This window comes from Mustelus asterias, chromosome 4 (genome assembly GCF_964213995.1).
Source record: "Mustelus asterias chromosome 4, sMusAst1.hap1.1, whole genome shotgun sequence".
Classification (NCBI taxonomy): Eukaryota; Metazoa; Chordata; class Chondrichthyes; order Carcharhiniformes; family Triakidae; genus Mustelus; species Mustelus asterias.
The window spans coordinates 111112599-111124986 of record NC_135804.1 but is presented as its reverse complement, the minus strand read 5'-3'; the positions used below and the strand labels follow the sequence as shown (position 1 = coordinate 111124986).

The 12388-nt window shown below is 42.0% G+C and overlaps 2 protein-coding genes across 5 annotated transcripts in view; one reads left to right on the top strand and one right to left on the bottom strand.

Moving 5' to 3' along the window:
* Positions 1-2306: 2306 nt before the first annotated feature.
* On the bottom strand, positions 2307-8163 carry cmc4 (C-x(9)-C motif containing 4 homolog (S. cerevisiae)). 4 transcript variants are annotated; one of them, XM_078211621.1, is made up of 3 exons: positions 8035-8163; positions 5114-5181; positions 2307-2644 (listed from the first exon to the last, which is right to left on the bottom strand). In XM_078211621.1, exons 2-3 carry the CDS (start codon positions 5169-5171, stop codon positions 2496-2498), a joined length of 207 nt encoding a protein of 68 aa, XP_078067747.1. In that variant the 5' UTR covers positions 5172-5181; positions 8035-8163; the 3' UTR covers positions 2307-2495. The 4 variants fall into 4 exon arrangements, with proteins under 4 accessions (XP_078067747.1, XP_078067744.1, XP_078067746.1 ...); XM_078211618.1 differs by having other exon boundaries at positions 7961-8106; XM_078211620.1 differs by having other exon boundaries at positions 7909-8041.
* The window catches only part of brcc3 (BRCA1/BRCA2-containing complex, subunit 3), a 22964-nt gene continuing 18718 nt past the window's right edge, over positions 8143-12388 (top strand). Inside the window, exon 1 of the mRNA XM_078211614.1 lies at positions 8143-8370. Within this exon, the coding sequence (XP_078067740.1) occupies positions 8143-8370 (228 nt within the window). The remainder of the gene's footprint in view (positions 8371-12388) is intronic.

Genomic DNA, 12388 nt, shown 5'->3' with positions numbered 1-12388 from the left:
CATCCATTCATATAAAAGTGTGGTGTTTGGCTTGAAGATAGTGGAGTTCCCTGGCACTTGTCTTTCTAGGTGGTACAGGTAGTACATCTGAAGAAACCTTGATGAATTTCTGCCACTCGAGGAACATGACATAGTTCTTGCAATATTTGTCTTCAGTGCCATTGGCCTTTCATCCTCAGTGGAAAGATGAGGAGGAATGTATTTTGAGATGAAATAGATGGAAATAATGTGCTCTGAGGCAGATGTCTTTGCAGGGAGAATCTATTTTCTGACTGGCATCATTGGCTACTGTCAGGAAATTCAGACAGAGTAAATGCCAGGTGCGTTAGACTTCTGGATACAAGAATGGCAGAAAATGACTGAATCATTTAAAAAGAAGCTGGGTGCTTTAAGGGCTAGATAGATAAGGTGGACCAAGTAATCTTCCACATATATTTTGCCTTCTTCAAAGAATATATGCAAGATTGAAGAAGAAAGCCTGTTTGGGGACAGGTCCATTGTGAGATGGACTCTAGTTCTACAAAATACCACCTAAGAGCATGTTTGCACATATAGCTTTGGATATGACTTTTCACAATTGGAGCAATGTCAATCAGACACATGACCTTCCATATTTCTAAGAATCCTAAACTCTTACTTTTGCTTCATCACAAGGTCCTATTTAATGCTTGAATATACGTCAAGATGTTCATGGAATTCTTCCATTCTCATTTCATGAATGTCCCATACAGAAATGCATTTTATATGTTGATCATGTAAGTATTCCAGTGCACCTTACTGATGATTCCTTTTGCGTACAGATGGTACCATCAACTGTACTGGTGTCACTGTACATTGGGTTTTCTGTCATCACTAAAGAACGTATTTTAATACTACAAGGACAGTATCTCAAATCTGGATATCCGAAAACAGATACTAATGTATGAAAACTGGACATTTTTAAAAGCTGCTATGCATGCATTTTTATTATTTTGTGTATAAGAAGTTGGCAGCTTGTTGGGCTAGGGGCTGCATTGGCAGAATGACATGTATGCTGAGCCTAGCAGATTCAAATGGATAAATCAAGCGACATAAAAGCTTATTTTCTGTGTGATGGGTTGGGAACGAGAGACTGGCACTGGAATTAAGACTCATCCAAATAATGCATGGTTGGGGTTTAGGCATTCAACTGCTATGATGTATCTGTAACAAATGCAGACAACTCGGGAAAGCTTTAAAATATCAAACGGGTGTTAACCTTGGGAAAGAGTCATGACACTTCTATCATGGTAATTCCTTAAATGGGGGAAATAAGGTACCTATCAAGAATTCCTTGTAAAAGAGCAATCTATAGGAATATTTTTACTAAGTAGGGTTCAGTGACCTGATAGAGATTAGTAAATGTGTTTCAAATCTTGCTCTAATAAATTCATATTAGCATGTGATGGCTATCTTATAAGAGGAATGGTGAAATTGTTTTTCTGTGCACAGTAATGCCTCTGGAGGGAGCCAAGAGGCAAGTACCTCTTTGCCACTAAATACCTAGACATTCTGACGTATAGATTAACAAGGAGCAAATTACATCAATTATAGATAGAATGATTAGTCATTTGACGCTTGGCATCTATGCTCTCTAAGAGCTAATCAGTTAGTCCCTTTCCCTTATAGTCCTGAAAACCTTTCTCTTTAGATACTTAATTCAAATAAATCCACCACATTCCAGGTCCAAACCAGACTGCATAAAAAGGTTTCTCCTCATGTTGTCATTGCTTCCTTTGACAATCGCCTTAAATCGGTGTCATCTGGTTCTCGACAATAGTGCCAATTGGAGCAATAGCTCCCCATCTATTCCGTCCAGACTCCTCATGATTTTGAACATTTCTATCAAATCTCCTCGCAATCCTACCTAAGGAGAACAGCCCCAACTTCACCAATCTATCCTTGGAACCATTCTCGTAAATCTTTTAGAGTACCCCCACTCTAAAATCTTCTCATTTTTCTTAAGGTGCAGTGCCCAGAACTGGTCACAATTCTCTGGCTGAGGCCGAACCAGTGGCTTATAAAGGTTTACCATAATCTTCTTGTTTAATACCTCTATTTATAAAGCCCAGGATCCCTTATGCTTTATTCACTACTTTCAACCGGCCTTCGGCAATTTCTGCACATGTACACCCAGGTCCTGACTGTGCTTCTGTTTAAATCTTACACAGAGTCTCTATCATTAGGATGCTCTTGTTTCAAAATGATATTCACATTCTAGGATTAAATAACTGTGATACCAGTTATTGGCAGTTTACTAAGAAATAATGTGGAGTTGATGGCCAGAAAACTGTACAACGGGTTAAACTTTAATACATTATTCAATTAATTTTTGTGCAGTTCTGTACATTTGATTTAACATTTGACTGATTTAAAGTCATCACTGTTATCGTTATATCTTCTTTCGAATTCGTCGTGGTCAGCAGTGATACGACATGGCAATCTCTTAAGTTGAGGCATGAGCAAAGGATTTGCACTCATTGGCAATCAGTTGATGTTTGTAGCCTTTTCTTGTCTTCTTCTTTCAAAAAGCCTGAACAACAAACAGATGTCTTTGCATATGTCTGACAGCACTTATGCATTTCTTGGATCACATGCTGACACTTGCTCTCCTGATAATTGTAAGCTATAAAAGAAGCATGAAAAAGTATGCATCATCCCCGTTTCATAGGTGTTCATCCAGTACTTCTTTCATACAGAGTATCTATCACTGACCCCAGCCAGTTGTCTGGCAGCACTGAACAGAGAGTCAAAACCTTTTTCCTCCAGAAATTACTCTGGATTATGGTTTAACTTCTCAGAAAGTAAACTAATGAACTGAACAATGTGATGAAGGTGAAACTTTTATGATCCCAGCTGATGTTACTATTGGACAAGTCAGTTCTGGGGTGGAGACCTAACTTTTTTTTTTGTTTAGAGATGTGGATGGCTGCTACTGAACACAGTGACAGGAGTCAGCTTACAGTTATTAGACAAAATATTAATGTTACACCAGTCCTTCACCCATACCATACCATACCTCTGACGAAGGATCATCCAGACTCAAAATGTTAACTCTGTTCTCTCTCCACAGATGGTGTCAGACTTGCTGAGATTTTCCAGCATTTTCTGTTTTTGTTGCATATCTTTTTTCAGTTGGCTGGATGGCAGGTTTGTGATGCAGTGCGACGTTAACAGCGCAGATTCAATTCACGTACCGGTTGAGGTTATTCATGATGGCCCTGCCTTCTCAACCTTCCCACTTGTCTGTGGTGTGGAGATCCTCAGGTTAAATCACCACCAGTCAGCACTCTCCCTCAAAGGGGAGAGCAACCTATGGTCATCTGGGACTATGGCACCTTTACCTTTTCAGATATATATAGATTTGTACTGATAATACCAAGATACAAAATCTATCTTATACTCTAATGTTCTCAGGCAGTATTCAATCCATGTAAACCAAGAGGCAAACAGTGGTCAGATATCCCAAACTCTGAAACCAAGGGGCAGATGCCACCGAAAACAACTTCTATGGATTTCTCAGCACTTGTCCCACTGTGAGCAGGTCTCAATGGAATTCTTTCTTTTACATAAGGATTTCCAATCTCCATTCTCAAAGAACATGCCTTGAAATCTTCCTCAAAGGATGCTTTCTCTCGGAAGTCTTTATCAAGGATCCACCTCCAATTTTCGACTGCCCTGCAAAACCAGATACATTCAAGCTTCCTTTCTACACAATCTCACAGATACCCAGCTATGCCAACAGAACTGCTCCAAAGGCCTGTAGTAAGAACTCACCAGCCTTACGGTCACCTTGTACCTCTGGCTTCTCATAAGCCCACTTTGCTTTCCATCTGCTTTCTGCAGCTTTGTCTTTTAAATTTGGAGCCCCTACCTGAACCTCACTGAACAGGACCTGTTTCTCAAATTCCTGTCCCTGTTTCTTGACTTCATTGTCTTTCTGGAACTCTCTTCTGTCACATTCCCTGGTTTCTGGGACTTGTTTTCTGTGTATTGTTTGTTCTGGACATTTCAGTGCAAAGCTCCCTGCTTCTAAGTTACATTCTTTCAACTGCACTCAAACTGCCTTTGCTTTTCTGTGTGGGCCCTTGGTTGCCAGGCAAAAGCCCAGTTTTTTGAATTGTATTTGTTTTAGATCTGTAATAACCTTATTAAAAATGCAAGCATCTAAACAAACCCACAGCTTTACAGGCAACTTTTAAAAATGAAACTAAAACTTTAAACTATATCTTATGCCCAACCCACATAAAGCAAATATAGATTACCTACAACTATATCTATTTCCGAACCACGTGTGTTTCTTGCCCATCAGTTTTTCTTCCTCTTATGAAGGCACTAACTCATGGTTCTGTGGGTTCAAATGGCCAGTCTTTGTATGCAAGTCTAGATATTCTGTGACAGGCCATTGAATTGTGGGATATTATTGAAGGAGAGACTCTGGAATATGTTGAGCACGTCTCATACTTTGATGGCCACTTTGGTCAAAAGGCCACAACTGGCAAGGAGATTCAACATTTGGTCAGCCTTGGCAGTTCAGCCTTCTACAAATTACAGCAGCAGTGTTTGACCACAAAGACCACTGTAATATAACAAAAGTCCTAGTGTACAGAACAGCTGCTATTACCACACACCTGTACTGCAGTAATGCCTGGGTTATGTATCAGCAACATGCAACAACGCTAAAGAAAATTGTATATTGAATATTAGTGATAAAGTGTCAAACACCATGTGAAGCACAGAAAATACCTACAATATTTATCTTATACTCTAATGTTCTCAGTCAGTATTCAGTCCATGTAAACCAAGAGGCAAACAGTGGTCAGATATCCCAAACTCTGGAACCAAGTAGCAGATGCCACCCAAAACAACTGCTACGGATTTCTCAGCACTTGTCCCATTGTGAGCTAGCTGGTCTCACTGGAATTCTTTCTTTTACATAAGGATTTCCAATCTCTACTCTCAAAGAACATGCATTATCTTAGTGTCTCAATAAAATTCAAGTAATTTATGATAGATAATACTGTATATCTGAGTGTTAGACTGAGATACTTCAAATTAAGTACATGGAATGAAATGGGAAAATGCTAAATTTTACCTTGTAAGCACTTCTGTATTTCACAGGCCTGTTTCTGGCAGGGGTCTTTGGTAGACATGGCAGTATGCCTGAAAAAGAGAAGAGCATATATGGCACCTTTTTTTGCATTTTTGTACAGTTGTCTCACTTCCCTTGGATACTCTAAAAAGAAAGCTTCAATCATATGAAAATAATCTGTTAATCAAATTTATATAAGGCAGGACACACGCACACAATTACAGATAATATTCCAAGCTTATTAAACTAGTCTAATAACTGACTGATGCATCTTTAGAAGATGCTTCTGAAATCAGCCCAAACTAAGTTGAAATTCTAAGATAAAAGCAAAATACTGTGGATGCTGGAATCTGAAACAAAAACAGAAATGCTGCAAAATTTCAGCAGGCCTGACAAAGTCCGAGGAGAGAAAATAGAGCCAATGTTTTGAGCCTGGATGATCCTTTGTCACAGCTCCACAGATGCTGTCAGACCTACTGAGATTTCCCTGCATTTTCTGTTTTTGTGTTGAGTTGAAATTCTCATTGGTTGGCAGACAGGATCTGGCACCTTTATTGAGCTCGGAACTAATCAACAGTCTTATTGAGAGAGCTTTATAAGGAAGTGATGTGATAATTTGTGTAGTAGATGGTATTTTTCTGTTCCTGCAGCAAAGATATGCAGTTGGCAAAAGAATAGAGTTCCATCCTTCAGCTAACCTGTGAATACATGATCCAAGTGGAAAAAATATCCTTTTAATTGTTGCAAATGCAATTATTGATCTCCGAATATAAAATATCTTGTATATCTGAGCTAATCAGCTGTAAGCGTTACTCACATTTTGCATGTGTAACATTGTCACATGTGATATTTTGAGTTGTAATGGCCATATGCAAAATGCAAGACTTTTAAGTAGATATTTAGAGAAACAATAAGAATTCATGAGATGATTAGAAATCTGTTGATTTCATTTGTAATTAAATAAGATCATAGCCAGCTCAACAGCATGAAGCTGCCAACACTGACGCCAGATTTCTTGTTTAGGTCAGAAATAAGAGTTACATTTAAGAGTTGATTTAGTCATTTCCACATTCTGTTTAAATGAAAAAAAGTCCCAAAGTGCATTCATACTGTAACTTCTCAGTTTCTGTTTCACAAACATGCTGAAGTCTCTACATCATTTGAGAAGTGAAGCATAGAAGGGGGCCATTTGGCCCATCTTGTCCAAGCTGAACCAAAGACACGCAGCTGCCCTATCTAATCCCATCTTCCTGCACACGGCCCACTGCCCTCCAGCTTATAGAATTTAAGGTGCAGATCCAGGTACTTCTTAAAGATTTCTGCCTGCACCATCAATTCAGACAGCGAATTCCAGGCACCCACCACCCTCCACATAAAAAAATCCTAATGTCCCCTCTAATCTTTCTGCCACTTAGCCTGAATCAATGACCCCTGATTTTTGAACTGATTCTGATATGGGACTCTCCAGAGAAGGTACTTTTGTTTTAAATTTTAAAAACTGGTGCCTTCATCGCCACACCAAACCAAGAAGTAGGGAAGTTCTGTTTAAGAAGTGAGTTTTGGTAGCTACCATATATTTTCAAAATTTCCAAATAAACTTCAAAAAATTCCAAAACTTAAAAATTCAAAAAATGAACAGTTCTGTCCCAAGTTTCAAAACTATTGTTATTGTAATCACCAGCTCCACCCTATTTACACTGCCTAGCAGGAATTTTGTTCCCAATTCCGGCAGTAGCTAAAACATTTATATTAGGTGCAGACAGCAATAAGTATCCCACGATTGTACCATCACTGTCTACAAAGTTAACATTAAAATCAAAGTTGACCATATTACTGCCCACGACTGGTTTTGGATATGGCAACAAGTGTAAACACTATCTTGAACCAATTTCAAAACCTCTGATAAGTTTGCTGATGCCTCTAAAATTACGTCCTCCCCTCAAGACATATTCTACTCCCAAACACCCAAGTTGAGGTGACTTTAGTTTACTTACTTTGGTGTATCTCTCATCTATGTAAAAGAAATCTCCACGTGTTTGCATTCACGGTGGCACTGTGGTTAGCACTGCTGCCTCACAACGGCAGAGACCCTAGACCATAAGACATAGGAGCGGAAGTAAGGCCATTCGGCCCATCGAGTCCACTCCACCATTCAATCATGGTTGATTTCAACTCCATTTACCCGCTCTCTCCCCATAGCCCTTAATTCCTCGAGAAATAAGAACCGGTTCGATCCCCAGCTTGAGTCACTGCATAGCCCTTAATTCCTCGAGAAATAGCCCTTAATTCCTCGAGAAATTCCTCGAGAATAATTCCTCGAGAAATAGCCCTTAATTCCTCGAGAAATAAGACCCGGTTCGATCCCCAGCTTGAGTCACTGCACGGAATTTGCACTTTCTCCCCGTATCTGTGTGGGTTTCCTCCGGGTGCTCTGGTTTCCCCCACAGTCCGAAAGACGTGCGGGTTAGGTGAATTGGCCATGCTAAATTCTCCCTTAGGTGTACCCGAACAGGCACCGGAGTGTGGCGACCAGGGGATTTTTCACAGTAACTTCATTGCAGTGTTAATGTAAGCCTACTTGTGACGCTAATAAACTTTAAACCAGTTTCTTCCTTTGGTCAAAGACTCGCTGACGTTAATTTGCAGTAACTGGGATTAATATTTTTATTCCACTTCATTTGGACTCCTAGCTGGGGGAGGTTTGTGCAAGAGCAGCTTCCTTTGAATCACAAGGTGCAAAAGTTAATAGGTTCTCTTCATGAGTCTGTTTATAACTAGTTATGTGTTTTCTCACCTGCCTCAATTCACTCTCCTCCTGCCCCCTTTCACCTGCTGGAGAGCCGGTGTCACCTCATAATCTGCTCGGGTTCAGCTCAGAATGAGCCGCTGAGGAATAAATAACATCTTCTTAACCCCCGCCTTACAGCCCCCGGAGTGAGTAACGCGGACTCCCTCGGCCTTCCACGCAATGGTGTAATCACTCGGTTTATTTTTCTTTTGCGGCCGCCGCCCGCTCCGATTTCACTCGGCGAATGTTCCGGAACCCACTTGCGCCGCCGCGTTGTTTCACCCGGCACCGGTTGCGTGTCCATGTTGTCGGGGAGGGGGATCCGGTTTGGTTAAAGGGAGTTTACACTCGATGCGGGTGGCCGGACATGGCGGTGTGCGGGGTTCACCTGGACTCGGACGCGTTCCTGGTCTGTTTAAATCACGCCCTGTCCACCGAGAAGGAGGAAGTGATGGGACTCTGCATCGGAGAGGTACCTCGCTCGAGCCTTCCCTTAGCAACCGGGAGACCGTCACCCTGACAACCCCCCCCCCCCCCAACCCCCAACCGGGCAGAGCACCGTTACCCCTGGCAACCAGCCCCATCCCTTCTCTGCCCCCCCCCCACCTCGGGCCTGTCTGGGGATGGGGTGGGCATCATTCCTGAGGCTGCCCCATCCCATCGTCAGGACCAACCAGCTGGCACTGCCTGATTTTCCATCACTCCTTCAATGGGATGCTGCTTACAAAATCATACAGCAGGAGGCCATTCACCCCATCCCCACCTCTGTTGAGGTTTTGCAAGAGCTTTTCTAAATAGTCCCTTTCAAAATAATGTGCAGGGATTAATTACTGAGGCTATTGAATCCCTACAGTGCAAAAAGAGGCCATTCGGCCCATTGAGTCTGCACCAATTCTCTGACATCTTAATCAGGCCCATTCTGCACCCATTTTTGTAACCCCACACACTTACCAGGCCCACCCTGCACCTGTTTTTATAACCCCATGTGTTTACTCTGCTAATCCCCCTAACCTACACGTCTTGGGGCAATTTAGCATGGCCAATCCACCTAACTTACACAACTTTGGACTGTGGGAGGAAACCCATGCAGACACTGGGAGAATGTGCATACTCCACACAGTCACCCAAGACAGGAATTGAACCCTGGTCCCTGGTGCTGTGAAGCAGTAGTGCTAGCTGCTACCACCGGAGTAAACCTTAGAACTTGAGCTATTAACCCAACCTCTGCAGAAATCATATACAGGTTCCAATGTGGTGGAAGCTGTTATTGTTTCATTCAAATCTTTTTTCCCAAGAAAATAACATTTTGAGTTTTTAATTAATTTATGGGATGTGGGCATCACTAGCCAGGCCAGCATTTATTGCCCATCCCTACTGGCCCTTGAGAAGGTAATGGTGAGCTGTTTTGAACCATTGCAATCCATGCTAATGATATGAATTATTTGAATGTGGTAACTAGTTTGCTTGGGAAGAACAAGTGATGTTGGATCTATGCTTCCCCAGCTCTGCTATTTGGATTTTGCTCAGATTGTTAGGACCCCTGCACTACAGTAGAGTAATTCACAGAATTGTTACAGCACAGAACCTGGCCTACTAGTGACTCCAGATCCACAACAATTTTAACTGCCCTCCAAAATGGCCTAGCAGCCCTCCCAATGGAAGGGAAATTAAGGATGGCCTTGCCAGCGACGCTCATATCCCTTGAAAGAATAAAGGGAAAACAAATTCTTCCGAATTCCCTTTTAGCCACATTGCATTGGAGCTGGAGAGCCTGCTTTATGCAATTTTGCACTATTTTGGATTAGTCCATAATAATGCTGTGAAATCATTCAAATTCCAATAAGTATCTGATTATAGATCTTTGATCTTTGGGTCCTCGCTGTCCACGGGGATGGTGCCAGAGGACTGGAGAATGGTGAATGTTGTTCCTCTGTTTAAGAAAGGGAATAGAAATGACCCTGGTAATTATAGACCGGTTAGTCTTACTTCGGTGGTTGGTAAATTGATGGAAAAGGTCCTTAGAGATGGGATTTACGACCATTTAGAAAGATGCGGATTAATCCGGGATAGTCAGCACGGATTCGTGAAGGGCAAGTCGTGCCTCACAAATTTGATAGAATTTTTTGAGGAGGTAACTAAGTGTGTTGATGAAGGTAGGGCAGTTGATGTCATATACATGGATTTTAGTAAGGCGTTTGATAAGGTTCCCTGTGGTCGGCTTATGATGAAAGTGAGGAGGTGTGGGATAGAGGGAAAGTTGGCCGATTGGATAGGTAACTGGCTGTCTGATCGAAGACAGAGGGTGGTGGTCGATGGAAAATTTTCGGATTGGAGGCAGGTTGCTAGCGGAGTGCCGCAGGGATCAGTGGTTGGTCCTCTGCTCTTTGTGATTTTTATTAATGACTTAGAGGAGGGGGCTGAAGGGTGGATCAGTAAATTTGCTGATGACACCAAGATTGGTGGAGTAGTGGATGAGGTGGAGGGCTGTTGTAGGCTGCAAAGAGACATAGATAGGATGCAAAGCTGGGCTGAAAAATGGCAAATGGAGTTTAACCCTGATAAATGTGAGGTGATTCATTTTGGTAGGACTAATTTAAATGTGGATTACAGGGTCAAAGGTAGGGATCTGAAGACTGTGGAGGAACAGAGAGATCTTGGGGTCTATATCCACAGATCTCTAAAGGTTGCCACTCAAGTGGATAGAGCTGTGAAGAAGGCCTATAGTGTGTTAGCTTTTATTAACAGGGGGTTGGAGTTTAAGAGCCGTGGGGTTATGCTGCAACTGTACAGGACCTTGGTGAGACCACATTTGGAATATTGTGTGCAGTTCTGGTCACCTCACTATAAGAAGGATGTGGAAGCGCTGGAAAGAGTGCAGAGGAGATTTACCAGGATGCTGCCTGGTTTGGAGGGAAGGTCTTATGTGGAAAGGTTGAGGGAGCTAGGGCTGTTCTCTCTGGGGCGGAGGAGGCTGAGGGGAGACTTAATAGAGGTTTATAAAATGATGAAGGGGATAGATAGAGTGAACGTTCAAAGACTATTTCCTCGGGTGGATGGAGCTATTACAAGAGGGCATAACTATAGGGTTCGTGGTGGGAGATACAGGAAGGATATCAGAGGTAGGTTCTTTACACATAGAGTGGTTGGGGTGTGGAATGGACTGCCTGCAGTGATAGTGGAGTCAGACACTTTAGGAACATTTAAGCGGTTATTGGATAGGCACATGGAGCACACCAGGATGATAGGGAGTGGGATAGCTTGATCTTGGTTTCAGATAAAGCTCGGCACAACATCGTGGGCCGAAGGGCCTGTTCTGTGCTGTACTGTTCTATGTTCTATAGCATCACCTCCAGCAGAGATTTGAGCCACCATCATCACAGCAACAGGCCAAAGTGTTTGTTCTACTACTGAATGGACACAGAAACCGAATAACTCAGCCCAGAAACTAGCTGTTAGCCATCATAGTTTACAATTTATTGAGGGGAGAACAAGGTCAGCCACCTAATACCAACTAAGCCTCAGTTTCTGTTCCATGAATCGCCTGGAGCTCACTGTTCGTTAACAGTTTGCTATTCTGTACTTGTGTTGATAGTTTTATTTGTGAGAGCATTCAGATATTTGGTAAAATATGTGGAGAAGACTGTGTCTTTTTAAGATGAGAAATGCCCGCATTTCTCATGTGTCAACAGAACAACAAGAAATTAATCCAGGCGTTAGGATCAAATTAAAAGGTTAGGATTAGGATTGGAGGGAGGCACATGGGCTGGAAGAAAATTAGTGAATGCATTTTGTTTCACTTTGCATGAAAAATTTGATTCATGGTTAGGTACCAGGACAGGCCACCTGTCAAAAAACTCAATCAAATTAATTAAAACACAGTTTGTGTTTAACAAATCTGTGCTAATTTGCTTTAACTAATCAGCCCTAATCCAAGTGATTGTTAATTTTATCCCTGATTATAATTTCTAAAAGCATTCCCACCATTATGGTTAAACTAACCATTGCCGCCACATCCTTAACCTGTAGGATGACCATCTGTTGAAATGTGTTAGCCATGAAAACCAGTCTTGTGGTTGCACACACTGACTTTCGCTCCACTCAAACTCCAAAACCTGGAGTTCAAACACTTTCTGCACATGTGGTTGTCCAGGACATGAGAAGTTTCCTGGAGTTCCCATGTGAAACAAGATGTGCTTCTAACTGGACTGAAGTGCCCAGTCACACCTTTATTTCTAGGACTAACTAAAATTATGAAAAAGAACATTTAAGATTTAAAATCTGATTTAATAATTCTAGTTCCTTGTCTTAGTTCTGAAATCCTTACCTCATACTTGCCCTTGACACTGATCTTAGTTCCTTCAGGTTCTGCTGTTCCTTGCTCTCTGCACTGACTTTGACCTCACTCATCCCATTTCTGCCTGTGATCCTTCTGGCCACACCTTTGCTCTGCCATTATACCTTTTAGCAAGCTCTGCTCCTACTTCAGCTCT